The sequence below is a fragment of the Orussus abietinus genome, unplaced genomic scaffold (assembly GCF_000612105.2).
Source record: "Orussus abietinus isolate OABI.00-Male unplaced genomic scaffold, Oabi_2.0 scaffold46, whole genome shotgun sequence".
Lineage (NCBI taxonomy): Eukaryota > Metazoa > Arthropoda > Insecta > Hymenoptera > Orussidae > Orussus > Orussus abietinus.
This window is the reverse complement of record NW_019394349.1, coordinates 306776-322288: the sequence shown is the minus strand read 5'-3', so window position 1 is coordinate 322288 and position 15513 is coordinate 306776. Positions and strand designations below refer to the sequence as shown.

General features: G+C 48.5%; 2 protein-coding genes across 5 annotated transcripts; both read right to left on the bottom strand.

Annotated features, from left to right (window-relative positions):
• Positions 1-678: 678 nt before the first annotated feature.
• Positions 679-7128, bottom strand: LOC105702165 (cryptochrome-1). 4 transcript variants are annotated; one of them, XM_012429523.2, is made up of 11 exons: positions 6727-7128; positions 4808-5275; positions 3753-4004; positions 3331-3515; positions 2537-2862; positions 2269-2436; positions 1993-2133; positions 1705-1856; positions 1411-1613; positions 1227-1257; positions 679-1124 (listed from the first exon to the last, which is right to left on the bottom strand). In XM_012429523.2, exons 2-11 carry the CDS (start codon positions 5014-5016, stop codon positions 1112-1114), a joined length of 1680 nt encoding a protein of 559 aa, XP_012284946.1. In that variant the 5' UTR covers positions 5017-5275; positions 6727-7128; the 3' UTR covers positions 679-1111. The 4 variants fall into 4 exon arrangements, with proteins under 4 accessions (XP_012284946.1, XP_012284945.1, XP_012284947.1 ...); XM_012429525.1 differs by having other exon boundaries at positions 1020-1124; positions 1405-1613; XM_012429522.2 differs by lacking the exon at positions 1227-1257.
• A 1747-nt stretch (positions 7129-8875) lies between these two features.
• On the bottom strand, positions 8876-15240 carry LOC105702182 (titin homolog). Its single transcript, XM_012429555.2, has 4 exons — positions 14875-15240; positions 13596-14465; positions 13351-13482; positions 8876-13272 (listed from the first exon to the last, which is right to left on the bottom strand). The coding sequence occupies exons 1-4, from the start codon at positions 15224-15226 to the stop codon at positions 11948-11950; spliced, it is 2679 nt and encodes an 892-aa protein (XP_012284978.1). The 5' UTR covers positions 15227-15240; the 3' UTR covers positions 8876-11947.
• Between the last annotated feature and the right edge of the window lie 273 nt (positions 15241-15513).

Sequence of the window (15513 nt, the reverse complement as noted above, 5' to 3'; positions counted from 1 at the left end):
TCCGGCGAAGAGTCGTCGCATACATGCATCGAGCACCTCCCCGCGAGATGGGCATTTTCTAAGGATGACCTGAAAGGAAAGAGAAAAAAAATAAAAATAAATAAATAAATCAAGATCCGCGAGACATTACCTCTCCTCGAGTTTTCGGACTCTCCGCGTAAAGCGTGAAATCCGCTCCTCCTGAACGGCGCTTGACAGAGAAAAACATCTCGAGATGGTCCATCACTGACTCCATAACCCGACCGCTCCCGCACCTGCTCCATTCAGAGTCCTGGAGCGATCCTGCTCGAACGAAACGAAACGAAGATCATTAATCGTTTGCGTTTGTACCGTGCGATTTCTTAAGTTTCGATGTAAGTTCGGGCACGAGCGTACGCCCGCGTAATGTAAATCTAGAGAGTACTTCGCGATTAATAACGACGATGATGGGGTTATTGTTATTATTATTGATTATTATCATCATTACTGTCACTACTGTCAATACTACCAGGACGATTATGGTAATAGTTATCGAGAGAGCGCTGCGTAATCATTTGTAAGAGAGGGAGAGTGAGCGAGGTTGCGGCGAGAGAGTTAGTTTCGTTTTTGAGTGTTACGAGCAGTATTCATTTGTAATTGTTTAAATCTAATGAGAAAAAAATGTACTGTAAAACTAGAGGAGACAAGAAACTCACTGTATAGGCACTAAAAATATATCATTTGTTGACATGAAACCATTTGGGCTCCTTCGTTACACCTCTTGACCGGCTGCCAAGTCCTGGCGATCGTTCACTGCACTTTTCATTGTCATTTCCCGCCTTATTTTAATATCACTCCTATCATCAGTTATCACCGATTTCTTAATTACTCCTTCACACCCCTTCCTGCAGAGTCGATCGAACTTCTCGGCCTCTCGTTTATTTTTATATAAAATAGGAATTAAATAATACACCCGCCCTCGCCAAAATCCAGCCGAAGTTGCGATCGAAATCGAATGTTCGATAAGTGCCGATTTTCTGGGCGTTATCGACACGTTGCGTTACCGTCCACCTTCCAGCTGGCTTCCAGACTCGTCGGGGACTCTTCCTGGTTCCCCTCCGGGTGGCTGCACCCCCTCGAGGAAAGATGCGCTTCAGGAAGTAAGACTTGACCCCGCGGACAGAAAGAAAGAGAACACGTCGATTAATCGGCTGACCTCTCGAGATGAATCCCCCCTCGCGTATAATTTAACAATTAACGTCATTTACCCGGCATCTGCCGTCCCCTTTGCGGGTCCTTCTGCAACCAAGAAGAAACAAACCGACGCTGTAAACGCTTTGCGCGTAAAACATTGCAAAAGATCATGCGGAAGCTCCCCGGAGAGCCGACACTGGACTCTTCGGAGCATAAAAAGGTATCCGGTGCATTTGGCCCTTTGCAACTTACACTCACCAGTTCCGCGATACTTGTTCAGCTGTTGGTAGACTTGCTTCATGCGCTCGATGTTAATTCTGGAGGTTTTGCTGTGATTCACCATGGGCCTGGAGTATTCCTTCCCTATGATGCACTTAGCGGTGCGCTGCACGCTCAATGGTGCATTCCAGGGCTCGTGGATGTACCGAGTCGGGAAATTCTTCAGCACCGGTAGGTAACGCCTGACGAAGGTAAGTAATTACTTGTACCGTTTCTTTACCGCTCTCGTTACCGTGGGAGAATTAGCTTCCCTATCCAGAGGTCCGTCCCTACCGAATGTAATCGCCATTAGGGTCTGCTTTCCGACCAAAGCGGACCGGACAGTAGCAATGGAAGAACTGTTGAAAGAACGAGCTGCAGGACAGCCACATCCACATGCCGGCATTGACGGACCAATCGGCGTCGAAGAGAAGTTCGTCAAAAACCTGGAACGACATGCACCCCCGGGTAAATAAATCTTTCCCCCAAGCCGACCTCATCAGGTCGACGGGACATTTCGCAGCTCCTGCGAGGCTCTCGTTTAGCGAGTCTGAAATGCCAGCACTTAGCGCGACATTTTACCTTCATTCCTTCCTCCCAGGAGATCCAAAGGTCCCCCCTGGTCAAGAAGCAAGCCACGGCGTGTCTGGCCAGGGGATGGATCCAGCCCTCCTCCCTGAGCTGCGTCATTATCGCGTCGATCCATGGAAACCCCGTCTGGCCCTGTTCAAGAGAGGCTCGAAATGGAATCGAAGATTTTAAAGATCCAACTAGGTCGAGGACCGAAGGACTCCCCTCCCGGGGGCGGGCATCGCAGGTGGGGAAAGTATCAAGATGGATCCGGAGGAGTTTACTCACGTTTGCCCACTTGGCCAGGGCCTCGCCGTTCTTGTCCCAGGGTATTTGCACGCAAATCGGGTTGCCCTGCATCCGATCGAAATTCGGATTCTTCGTCGCGGCGCAGTAGAAGAACTCCCGCCATAGAAGCTGCCCATGGAGCGACAGTGGAGGCGCGGTCTTCTTTATCTGGAAAAAAAGACGTGGAACGGTTCAAATTCGCTGTTCGCTCATTTTGGTACATTCACGGTCTCGCTCGACAGGGTCGGATGGGATCCATTTCGCTGACCTTTTTGTACAGATCCGTCAACTGGTAGTAAAACAACCTAGTGCTGAGACACCCGAATCGGAGGAAGGGCGAGAGGCCGGTCTGGCTCGGCAGCAGGGACTGCGGTGTCATCTTCGGTCTGCCAAAGCTTGCCACCCAGGCTTTCCTCTCGAGATGACGTTCCAGCCTCGCCAGAGCTTCGCTCTCCCCGCCGACCCAAACGGGCGGAAGCAACCCTTCCGTGTCGAAGCCTGGAAAACGCCTTTTATAATGGGAACGTCCATCGGGCCGACATCTCGACTTCTTGTCGTTCCACTGGGCACCCGTAGCGCCGGGGCGCGAGAAACCTTAGAGCCAATTAAATGTCGATACGTCAGGCAGAGTAAAAATATGGTCCACTTCCTCGGAGATGTCATATCGGGAGCGAGAATTCGATCCCCGAGCAAGGGTAGCGTCGCTTCACCTCCGTTCGTTTCTTCTAGCCGAAATCGCCGTAAGATTACATTAATACAGCTTTAAGCGAGCCAAAAGAACGATAGGGGAAGCTGTGCCGAATGCAAGTTTAATTATTCGACGGGATCTGGGGGAAATTAAGGGCGAAGACTTAACCGGTCGGAATCTAAGAACTTGGGGTAACTCGCTTATTCCGCCTTAACTGCCTCCCGCTATGTCTGAGGGGGTATAGATTTCGCTTTAAAATTTAACCTGGGGTTTAAGCGCTGCCTTAGACCGCGCTCAAACGCGATTCATATCGATACGCAAACACCGGTTAAATTTTAATCGAGCTCTGTGCAACCACCTCGTTCGCGCCTCACCTAATTCCTCTAAAGTGGGGACCCCGTAAACGTCGTCGTGGTCGTCTTCTAGGGGGGTATATGCACCGCCGATGCACGCGCTGGTTACGGTCGGTACCGGCGGTTCCGGAGGCTCCATGCTGGCCACGATGTTCTGAAACTGGTGGTAAGTCAACGGCGACTGGCCCCCGTTTCTGTCAATGATCCTAGAAATGAAAGAAAGAAAAAACCAAACATTATACAACTGCGCTCTATTGGAAAAAAAAAAAAATAAAAATCTGCATGGAGTCAAGGATCGAGTCCCAGGGCGAGTTCCAATGGGCGGAAGGAAGTAAATTCGCCGTCCCAGATACCGGAAATGTACCCCAGCTGTGCCCGGGTAAAGTTCGAGCCGAGAGAACCTGGAGTGCTCGTTGGCCAAACGATCTCCAGAGAATACTCACTTGTCCAGTTTGTAGAGGGTGTGCGATACCCTCTGCACCACGGAAATGCCGAGTTCCTTGCAGAGGGTGGAGATGTTGTGGTCCCGGACTCGTCCGAAAGGCTCGGGATCCTCCTCGAAGGTTAAATTCGTGGTGCCCCACTCTTTGAAGAGTTTTGGCAAGGCATCGGCCGGCTGGCCACGTATCACGAAGAGGCGGGAATTAAGCTTCCTCAGCGAGCAGTCCAGGTCCTCGAGGCACTGCAGAAGGAATCTGGAAACGAGGACACAATTAATAACCATTAAACAATGCCGCCTTCCAGGGCACACTCCGTCGTACAAGATCGAATGGGCCGATTATTAAGAAAATATTTCAGGAGTTCGCGCCCAAACTCCTCGACAAGGGTCGAGGGTTGATTTCGCCCCTTTAACGAGTAAAAAAATTCTTCGACGGATCCCAACGCCTGTCGTGTAAAATCTACCTGTTGTTAGCGCAATAGTATTTTTGCTGCTAAAGGTTACGCCACTTTCAGGAAATAGAGCTTGCGACGTATCGACCGGAGGAGATTCTAAAAAGGGAGCGCCGACGCTATTTCCTTCCCAGATTCAGCGAACAATTTCTAAATTAGCTTACACTTAAAACCCGTAATTCCCGACAGTGCGGCACGCGTTAAGTATTGACATTCATGAAAATATATATCGGCCGGTGCAACTGATGACACAGCCGATGCATTTCTCTCTCCGTTGCGCCTCTCGAATGTTTTGCAGTCAGCTCGGCAAACTTCGGGAGCGCCTCCTCGGGAAATGCTTACTGGCCGGCTGTGAAACTTTCGAGATGACGTGAAATCTCGTAGAAATTCGCCGGAATGCCCAATCGAAGAAACTTCGATATCCAAGCCCCCCATGCCAAGTCCGAAACTCCTCGCCATTAATTTCCCAGTCACCGGAGAAGGCCGGAGAAGAACCACCGGCTTTTAACGACAAACCAAAGCCGCGGAATTTCTCCGAGTCGTGGTAAGACTCCGGCGAATCTCTCGCAAGGGTTCGCTTGCTCTTAATATCGATCATCTTTGGCACCTCCACTTGTTGATGCCGACGTTCGTGCTCCCTGCGAACCAGGGATCCAGGACGAAGACGCATCTGAAGGTGGACGCGCCGAGGAGGCCATCCCTTAAGGAAGGGTTGTCGTGTAATCGCAGCCCTTTTCGAAACCAATGGACCGTGTGTTTCCCCCTGCCTCCCCTGGTGGGAGGTCCCTGGTCCAGCTCCGACAGACTTCCGGTCATCTTTTAATTCCGGCGAGAATTTAGTCTTTGAAAAAATGCGCCATGATTGCGGCTCCGTTCCTCTTATCTACGGGCGGCTCTAAAGCGATTTGTCGATCTGGAACAGTGCGCGGCTTCCGTTTGTTTCCAGAGACATGCTGCCAGGGTCTTGGATTTCGATCGATCGGTTCACCTTCCCCCGTGGAAAAGGGTCGTCTTCTGTAAAGGGCGTAGGTGCACTCTTCGGATTACTTCTCCTCGCCGAAGACTGCCGGTCTCGCTGCAAGATAAAGGGGGAAATTATTACCGGGGTACTTTTTTCGAAACGAGGAAGGGAGGGTTTTCCAACCCTGGGATTTCAAGGTCCAAGTCGAGGAGGAGGAGGCCCTCGCTAAATGGCATTGGCTTCTCGCTCGCACGTCCGCACTAGGGAATTCATTTCCACGATTGTTATTCCTCCTCTGAGTGCGGAAGAAATAATTGCCGGTAACTGGTAACCGCGTAAATTTAGCGCCCGCTCTTAAGCGTCCATTCAAAGGCTCCGTTTTATGATAATCCCGGTGATGATTGCGCAATCTAATTAATACCCGCACTACGTGGAGCTATTTCCACGGTCGATTACGGCGACTACGATGCCGCCGATCCTAGACACCAATCTCGACGGAGAATTCCGCGAGAATTGAGCAACGAGCCAGGGAAGATTTTTACGGCTCGAGTTCACTCCCCCCGAGACACCTTTACCGCGGACTTCCTTCCGGAAACTTTTCATATAAGGGACCTTTTCATACGACGGAGCCTTAAAGCTGACTTAACCGGATGTCGGTGATATCGGGTTATTTTAACCCTGAGGAAACTGAAAAACTGCTCTTTAACCAGTCGCAGGTTTTTCCTCGGGTCGTCGTAAAAGGATTTATAATTCTCTCTCAACCTTTTTCGGGGATACAAATGTCTCTCGGCTGTAGCCGAATAACCGACTCCATTTTCCATGGAATATCCAGTTCCAAAGCGGGATTATTATCGCGAATGAAATCCTCCCCTAAATAGATTCCAGGCACTGTTTTCCTCAAACGCGTTGTCTGCGCTTCGGAGCGTGCATCCGGCGTTCAACTTTCCCGTACGATATTCGGGAGAGATCCCGCGAATCCCGGGGGGAAATTCATGCAATCTTGGAGTCGCGGTAAGTACCGTCCTCGGGATATTCCCTCGGTCGATCGCGACGACGCACACGTAACTTTAATTATCGGCGAACCGATTGCGCTAGTTAAGTGGCCGCAGATCTGGAAACGAGCAATTACACCAATGCCAATCGAGCGATGCCAATTACAAAGTGGATTTACGTTCGGGGTCCGACTGCTCTCCGATCGAGCCTAATTCATTCCATAGACCAACTGGCCAAAAAGCGACATTGTACGTACATCCAACATGGAGTACCTCTTCCCAAAAATATATAGAAAAATCCCAACAGCGATAAACCCCCTAGGGATCGCTTTCATAAAGACGACCCTCCTGGAGATAGTTCCATTAAGCCAGGTACATACACCCATTGTCCGGGAAAAAAAAAAAAAAACACCCAGCACGTGCCGGCAAATGGGGATAAAAAAAGCCACAGGGTGTATCGCAACCCGACGTATTAAACCGATCGAGCAAGCCGTAAACCTGTCGGCGGCAGCGTGGGCACTCTCCGTGACTTTCTAACCTCGGTTTAAAAATCCAACCACCACGTGGACGTACTTAATCTTGTCTCCCGGGCACCCTTCGCATCCCTCGGCGAGTCATAATCGAAGATCCGGTCGATGCCTTCCACCCGCCTCTCTAGAGCGAGTCCCTCCCTTACCGACGCGTCGGTAAAACAGGACGCGCGCTCGCACTTGTCTCGTTCCCCCCAGGCCGAACTTCGCCCCGTCAAATACACGATTCGAAAGGCCGCCACCTCCGAATCGTGGGAATTGCGGGTCTTGGAGGGAAACGTTTCCGAAATCTGCGATTCGGTTCCGCGAGGGATTTTCCGAACGCGCGGGTGGAGTCCCTCCCCTTTGCGAAATTTCCCTCGCCTTTCAGGACCGTCCTCCACTTTCCGAGATCGGATCTCCCCGTCGACGGGTTCGATCGGCGAAAAGCACCGTGAAAATCTACCGCTGGCGTTAAACTGCGCTCAACTGCGCGATTGAACGCGATCGCGGTGACGGAGGACGAGGGAAGGGGCTCGAGCCACGCCGAGCGCAACGTGACCGCGGGCCGCGCGGCCGCTCCGATTGGCTGTCACTGTCACGTGGTCCCCGGTCACGTTGCGAACGACGTGGTCCGGGCCTCTCACCCGACCTCCTCTATCGCGAGTACCCTTTTCTTTCTCCTTTCCTCATCCCAGAGGGCCGCGTTCAGGCGAGCCCCTCTCGAAGTCCTGCCAAAATGCCCCCGAGGTCGCGGCACCTGGACGCCGTGAACGTAGACGGCGCCAAGGCCGAACGGTCGTCATCGCCATTACGAGATTGATAAATGGAGATATAATTGGAAATACAGGAATTCCAGTTATACAGGGCGGGAGATAACACAAAACCATGCGACGCGGTATTCGTATCGGGGTCCACGTTTTTTTTTTCATCCCTTTTCCTGACACCACCCGCGGCCACTTTGCCGATTTCCAGGGTATATCAATTCCGTTCCTGCCGGCCGGCCGTTTCGCCGGGGGGCAGCCTGGAAAATACGACTATCGGTCACAGGTAATCGCATCGACGTTCAGCGTTTCGAGGACCTTTCAGTTTTATTTTTCCAAGTGAACGACTGATCCAATCGACGGGACGTCACGCCAGGGCGCGGCGCTCTTCCGGAGCGGCGGGATGATTAAATGGCGGCCAGAATTTACCCTCAAAGCCCTCAAAGGAACAAAGCGCCCCGGCGATACATTTCCCCGATGGGGCATAAACGCAAGGCATTCCTCATTAGACGAGGCGACCGAAAATTCGGGTTTCCTCGTTTCCTCCTTCCGGCGCGTATAAAGACATCCCGGACGCCCCCTTAAAAGATGTTACTTATAGAAATATTTTTTTTTTTTTTCCTACCCGGATGACACAACTACACCGAAACATTCCCAGGGTCCCTCGCCGAAAACTTCTCCACCCACTAAATATATATACAGTGTATAAAAATTTCCCAGTAATTTCCGATTATCATTTTCAGGACGTCCTCTTCGTTATCCGTCTCTGACCCAGTGCAAACCGCGCTTGCCGGGAGCTCAACGCTGGAGCAACTCCCGGGGATTTATATCCCATGCATTCTACCTGTCGTGTAGGTATGTAATACATATCCACACACGCGCGGATCCCCTCGGTAAATAACGTTTACTTCCCACACACGGGCCCGTTGGTTGAATTCGCGCGCCGACTTTCTACGCGTCCGTACGAGTGACCCTCGTCCAAGTTACGCACCTAATGGCGCTAATAATACCTCGGCAAGTGAGAGCCATTATCAGCGGTTTATCATATACCGAATTAGCCCCTGCAATACTACCTAGTCCACGTAAAGTTCCTACGAACCCGAGGGTGCAAATCCCCCCTACACCTGCCCGAGAATCTGATTACAGAGTCGCAGATCGGGACGTTCAATTTCACCGAATCTCGCCCGACCGATAATCGAAGTCCGTAATCAATCTCGACACCGCAGTGACCGAATTTAGTGCCGATGGAATTAATCAGTCCGAAAAATTTGGAGGGACTTAATGTAAAAAAATAAAAAAAACCGAGTTAAACCGCTCGCACGTAAACGCTCGAAAGGACGATTACCCCGTTTCTCGATGTCGCCACAGAATGACCAAAAAGCAAAGCGATGCCCGATAAAACGACACCAGGTGTACTTGATACTTTTATTCGGACGTCGAATCCCGGTCTTCGATGCAAGACTACTTTTATTTATAATCTATTCATTCGGTATTAATACATGATATTTCAATACACATTATTATCGTAACGCTAGGATATTTATCTATATACTCTGGTATTTAATTCCCTCGCCGCCAGCCGCGTGATCTCGTCTCGTCTTAACAGGAGGTTAATTCTCCAAGGATTAGCTCGTAGTACGATTAGCACGATCGGCGTTCGATCTGGACCAGCGATTTCCGACCCGGCCGAGATGAGTCCTCTCGGCCAGGAAGTCGCTCCCTCGCTACAATCTAACTATGCGATCGGCACCTCTTAACTCGTAACGAAAGGAAACGGCGAAAGCCTGATCAAATGTAATCGGGTCTGCGGCATTAATCGTTAAGTGACGTATAGCAATGATTTCTAAATCTCTCTGTAAATAGGAAAAACGCCATTGTACAATTAAGCCTTCCCCCGAAATTCTAGGGAAACCGCATCGACGAGTCGAAGCGATCAACATAAAAGATTTGAGCAAATCGACTCGACGTTGCACCCCCGCGATCACAAAGGAAGGGCTCTCCGGTTCCGGGGGTGGAAAAAAAAAAGAAAAAAAAAGCTAGTGGAGAGAAAAAAAAATCGCTCGACTCAGACGTTGATTCGCGTCAAGCGATAAATCCGGGGCCGAGATTTACCCTTTGGCGGTAAATTTTCATTTTTACGAGTGGATTAGGGCGGACGAGGCGCGGGCAAAAGTCCCTCGGTTGGAATTTTATTCCCCAGGCAGAGAGTCAATTCCGCGTTTACGAGGCCGCGTATACTCCATTGTCCCTGTGACCGCGTTCGGTGCACCGGCGCATATCTCATCCGATCCGAAAAAGAGTGGTCCGAAGATTCGATCAGGGCGCGGAAGACGTTTATCGCGAGGAAATTGATAAGCCTCTCGCTTCGCGTCTGACGGCCACTCTTAGAAAGCGTATAAAAAAGTAAGGAAAAAAGGGGGAAAAAAAAAGAGAGAGAGAGAGAGAAGTCAGAGCGGCACGATGAAGGATCCTCCGATTTGCTTGATCTTTAGAAATTCTACGAAGCCAGGGGCGGTTGTAAAAAAATACTTCATCTTCCCCCGGTGTAAATCGCGCCAACGGAACGTGTTAGATCTGTAAACGGTGAAAAGCGAGAGCTCGCACGAATGTGTCACCGCAGTATTGGGTATCTATAATTTTCTATGGTTTATCGCCACGTCCTAGCTGGGAATATCGTCTTAGATTGGAATTAATAAAGTGAGGACGCTTCTCAATAGGGAGACCGAAATTAAATTCTACGATTTATCGCGTAATAAGGGTATATAAGAAGGTTGCACGTAAACGATTGCGCAAGGCGAAGAGGAGCAGTGGCCCAGAAGGTGGAGGTCCTCGATGACTAATAATTTACGTAAACGTATAATAACGCAGCTCGTTGCTTTTGCACCCTGGTAAGGACAACGCAGCTCGAGGTATTGCCCCGAATAGATCGAAATGTAACTAGAGTACTTCGTTATATTAATACTTCTTAGCCGGTACTTCAAATCCTTTGATAGGTGCTTGGAACGACGTTAAAACGAGGCCACCGTTTCGCGTTTGATTCGCCAGCCTGATTACAGCTCGTGGACGTACTTCCGGACCGTTAAATCGATGGACAGTATTTATAATTAATCGCGCAACAGTATTTATAAAATTAAATCCTATGCGCGTCCCCCGTCGAGGGCGGGACGACGCTCGCTTAATAGTAAAATCCACGGATTGATGGCGCTCCAAGGTTGAGTTCGAACTTAGAATTAAGAATTCACAGACTTTTAATCAATACTACGTACCCTAATTTTAAGCAAATGTACAATTGAGTCTTGAATCCAAGAGGAACCTCTACCGTCCGCGCGGTAGTCTCGTTGGCGATAGGTATCAACAACCGGCATTTAAAAAAAATCCCTCATCCTCGATCGTAGTCCCTTCCTTCCTCTTTACGCAAAAAAAAATATATATATATCGAGCATACAATTATAACTTGTGGCACAAAGTATCCATAAACACCAAAAGATCAAAATCGAGCTCCGCCTTCGCTTCGTCAGACGATCGCATAGACGGAGTCGTGAGAAAAAATTAATAATTCTTTAATTCCTCCTCGTCCCGCGGACCTGAATCTTGCGTTACTTCTCGAATACATATCGCGATCGACAACGAAATCAATGGACTTTGAATATCATTAAACTTCGGGCATTTATAATTGTACAAGAAAGGTGAGGAGCCACGATGAAGGTCCCCGACCTCTCGTAAATGTAGGAAAATATTTCTTCGGGATCCGATTCTTTGGGAAAAAAAAAAAAAGAAAAAGAAAACCAGCCAAGGCAGAAACTTCGTTCAACCGAGGAGCGATTTTTCTAAGCCCCGTTTAACCGACTTCGTCCAAGGAATCTCATTTTACGTGAGTCGGAAGTGAGTACATTTGTACCGTGTTACGCCTACATCGTCCATGACAAGATGGAGAGAAAAATGTAAGAGATTAATTAACCAAATGACCAGATAACGTAATATCTTTGACGCCCGTACAAATGCGCCCACGACGCTCGTTGCACTTCGAGTACCTCTTCATGCACGCTGCCAATGACACGTAGTGTAATTCCCCAAGTGCGCTCGAAAATCCCCAGGAATAATCCGTAAGACCAGCACTGACTTAAAATGATTTAAAAAAATCCTCGCCTAGTTACCCTTATTCTAGAGTAGTATTACAGGCCAGTAGAAATGCGTGAAATATAAATTTCTATCGGACGATCTGCCGCATCTTCGGTAAAATCACACGACGTGTCAGGAATAATAAATGTAAAAGCCCATTAATGCATTACGAACGCAACGTAGAGTAATCCAGGCCTCCGATAAAATGACATTTCTTGACGGGTGTCTTGACACGGCCCTCCTCGAGGCAACCAGGTACGTATCATCGTGTCGGACAAATGAATGACATAAAAAGTGTTGCAATACCCACGGTGAATTTGAAACCGCCTTGCGTTAAGTTTATATATAGGAACATCCGCGTTGGAGGGCTCGTTACGACGATGGGTGCGAAGGACAGACGCATTATTTCGCCGCTCGTCTCTGAGGCCTTCGCTGCTTACCGGGACTGCTCGTTACCTCGCCATTGATTGCTCGTTTGGCAGTGTGCGCGTTGGTCTTCTTGGCACTCTTCCTCAAGTCGATCTTGAAGAGATCCGCCTCCAGGCTGCCGTTCTCGAGGGCCCTTCTGGAGCCCCTGGTGCGTCCGGCTATTCTCTCCATCTCGTTGAATTTGGCCTGCAGTCTCTGGGCCAGCTCGAAGTCTTGCTTCTCCTGGAGAACGAGCCTCTCGATCCGTTCCTGCTCCTTGATGACGTCCTCCTCGGACAATTTCTGAGGGTCACCGTAGGAGGGGTCATCGGTGTCCAGCCCGTTGTCCTCGGAGGCCGACTCGTTGGCTCTGCCGTCTCCGGAGTCGTACAAATCCTCGGTCTCGCTCAGATTTTTTTCGAGAGAGTTGAACTCGTCCCCCTTCAGCAAACTTCTCGGCGTTTTCTTGTTGGCCCTCTTGCAAGAGAGTTTCCCTGCCTCGGAGGCCACGCCGTTGTCGCTGGACTCGATCAGCGATTCGACGCTGCCCGTTAAATTGGTAAAGTTTGCTCGAGTTAATCTGTAGGGTCTTTGTCGCTTCGACTTGGGTGCACTCTTGGAGGCCGCTTTCCTTTTTTGTCTCCCACTTAATGCCGAGCCAGTGTCCTCGAAGGGCTCCGAACAGACGGAATTCTTTTTGTTGGATTTCTTCGTCGTCCTCCTAGGCACGTTTTCTGGTTCTACAAGGTCCCTGGCGTTCTGCGAAGTCTCGTTACCGAGGTGCGCTTTTCTCTTCTTCATTCTTTCCGCAATGTTCTCGTGCACTGCCACGTTCGAGGAGCCTACCGTGTTCTCGTGATATTTCGAGGAACTTTCCGCGGGATTGGGCGAACAGAGGATGATGTCGGAATCTTCGTTATCATCGTCTCCTGAAATCTTCGAGTCAACGTGTTCCACGTCCTTCTGTTCGTCCCAGCTCTTCTGACGTCTACATTTGACAAGTATTCCATTTTTACCTTTCCAAGATTTGCCAATCCTTTCCGGCTCCATGTCCTTGCCCAGAATTAATTTTTTGCTAACTTTAGTACCATTGATCATTCGGTTAATGTTCTTCGCATAGTTCTTATTACTGTCAAATGCTAATTCGGGTTCAAGGTCAAGCCTTCGAACCGTTTCGGACACCTGAGATTTTACTAACTTATTAGAAATATTCTGAAATTGGTTCAGCAGTGACGATGATGATTTCTTGTCGGTATCCTCTTCCGCAGTACTCAGTTCGCCAGATGTTTCTTTTATCTTCAAGTCTTGTCGTGCTTTACCTGTCAGGAGCAAAAATTAATTGCATGAGTGAAGATGGCCAGAAAACAGGACAATAAGAAGAATGAGTTATTACGTACCTTTAAAGGCACTCCAGGAGCAACCGATCATCCGTTTCAAATGAGTCGGTGCCGGAGGTTTTGGCACAACATTGGAAACGTATTTCAACAAAGGGATAACTCGAATTAATTTTGGATCTATCTGCTTACCATCTGAAATTAAATAGTCTATCAGCTCAATCATAGATATCATTATAACAGAATAATATACATAATAGTGGACAGTGATAATTCTACAATAATTAATAAAATTCTATTCTTATTACCTGGAGACATTTTGAGCGGTGTTCTTGGCATTGCTTTTATAGGTTTAAAATGATGAATTTCTTGATTAATACTATCATGACTGCCAGCGCTTTCTGCACTTCCAATTCTTTCGTCGTCCTCGCCAACGGTCACGCAAACTTCAACTCCTAATCGCTTTTTGTTATTAGTCAAAACATCACTCGGTACATGTAATTCTTCTTTACTTTGTAAACCATACATTTTAGAACCAGAGCAACCAGGCTCCGGTACATACTTTGAACCGCAAGGTTGTGGAAATTTCGATATGACCGGATGCTTCAATGTTCTTGCTACGGTGTTATGCATAGGTATTGCTTTTTGACAGCATAATTTATTATCAGCAATGTCATTATATATATTTGAAGGATTGCCCCTTATGTTAGAAGCATATCGCTCTGTCCGAATTTTCGATATTAATGCAACATTTGATTTCCGTGGTTCTAAGCCATCCCTTGATTTAATTACAATCGCCTTCTCGTCCTGTAAATTTATACCAGCTACCGTTGACAGTTCTGCATCGGTGACAGGTGTTAAGTGCATATTCAACTTTGACTTTTCGATGTTGCAATCCGGCATCGAGACGTTCAAATACTCATTATAGTATCTCATCGCTTCGTTGTCCTTATCCATAATTTGTCTCTTCGCCAAACTTTTTGCCAATAATTGATCTTGGGCCAACTGTGTTAACTGGTGCTGTTCCTCCTCCTGAATTTTTCGTATCAAGGCTTCGCTGGCGATTCGTTCTGCCTCCCGCTGCCTTCGCATCTCTTCTTCGGCAATTCGCAGTTGAGCCTCATATTCCCTACGAATCTCTCCAGCAGCACTGAGTATTTTGTTCGTCCTGGTGTAGTCTACATCGTTGAAATAAAATACGCTTTGTTAAACGAGTCCCAAAATCGGAGTAAAAAATTATCTAAACAAATCAGACCTCTATCTCGACTCTCCCTACACTTACAATATGTCGATTACATTCACTCGATCATTCAACTCATTTGACTAATATAAAGTATAACAACACAAGTAAATATCACCCCCATAGTATCTAAATCTTCAGCATCGGTAAGCGAACCAATTTCAAAGGAATGTGTGCAGATGGGTGGAAAATGAAATAAAACGTAACGACGAAACACCGCGGAGAGAAAACAGAGAGAAGATTGAGTACAATTTCACAATTAGCCTTAAAAGATAGGTGTTATATACGTGTTCTACGCGCTGATAGGTTAGGTTCGGTTTGTTTATTCTTTGAGGAGTGACGCTCACCAGAGTCCAGCTCGATGTCAGCCTCGTCGCCGTTGTGCTTGCTTTCGACTTCTCTCGGGAATTTGGTGCGAATGAGTTCCCAGAGTCCGTTATTTACGAGAGTTTCCGACTTGGTGGCCGTACGTAGCCAGGAACCTACACGAACTCTACAGAGCGGACAACTCAGACTGTTGTGCTCGAAGGTACCCTTGAGGCACCTTAAACACAAATTGTGCGTACATGGGAGCGTCACTGGCTCTATCAGGATGCCTCTGCACACTGGGCACATCAAGTCCCTCAAATTCACCTCCGCAGACATCCGCGATAACGATAAATCAAACAATTTTGACGTTCGTTTCAAATACGTCGCCATCTTCTCATGCCTCTACGACAGCACTGAACAGCATTGCTACAAATTCGGAGCCACTTCGCCATGATTGGTTTATTACGAGGCCGCCTCATCCGCGCCCCCACTACTACCCGTCGGGAGACCAGTCTCCCTCTCTCTTATACACGCTCTAGTAGCGTGTGCGACAAAGAAAGCTACTCAGCTCCGACTCTTGAAGCTTCCTCGTCCTCAGAGCCCCTCTCGTATCATTAGGCATTTACAATCACTTAAAGATCTTCGTCGCTTCGAATGGAGTCCGGAACGTGTGGATT

Bases quoted from the DNA above. Each gene is read 5' to 3' on its own strand.
- LOC105702182 (XM_012429555.2), bottom strand. From the start codon at position 15,226: ATGGCGACGTATTTGAAACGAACGTCAAAATTGTTTGATTTATCGTTA. The intron at 14,466-14,874 runs GTGAGCGTCACT...TCAACGATGTAG, and splicing joins TGACATCGAGCTGGACTCTG to ACTACACCAGGACGAACAAA. The intron at 13,273-13,350 runs GTACGTAATAAC...TGCTCCTGACAG, and splicing joins CTCCTGGAGTGCCTTTAAAG to GTAAAGCACGACAAGACTTG.
- LOC105702165 (XM_012429522.2), bottom strand. From the start codon at position 5,016: ATGACCGGAAGTCTGTCGGAGCTGGACCAGGGACCTCCCACCAGGGGA. The intron at 3,516-3,752 runs GTGAGTATTCTC...TTTCATTTCTAG, and splicing joins ACCCTCTACAAACTGGACAA to GATCATTGACAGAAACGGGG. The intron at 2,437-2,536 runs GTCAGCGAAATG...CTTTTTTTCCAG, and splicing joins TGACGGATCTGTACAAAAAG to ATAAAGAAGACCGCGCCTCC.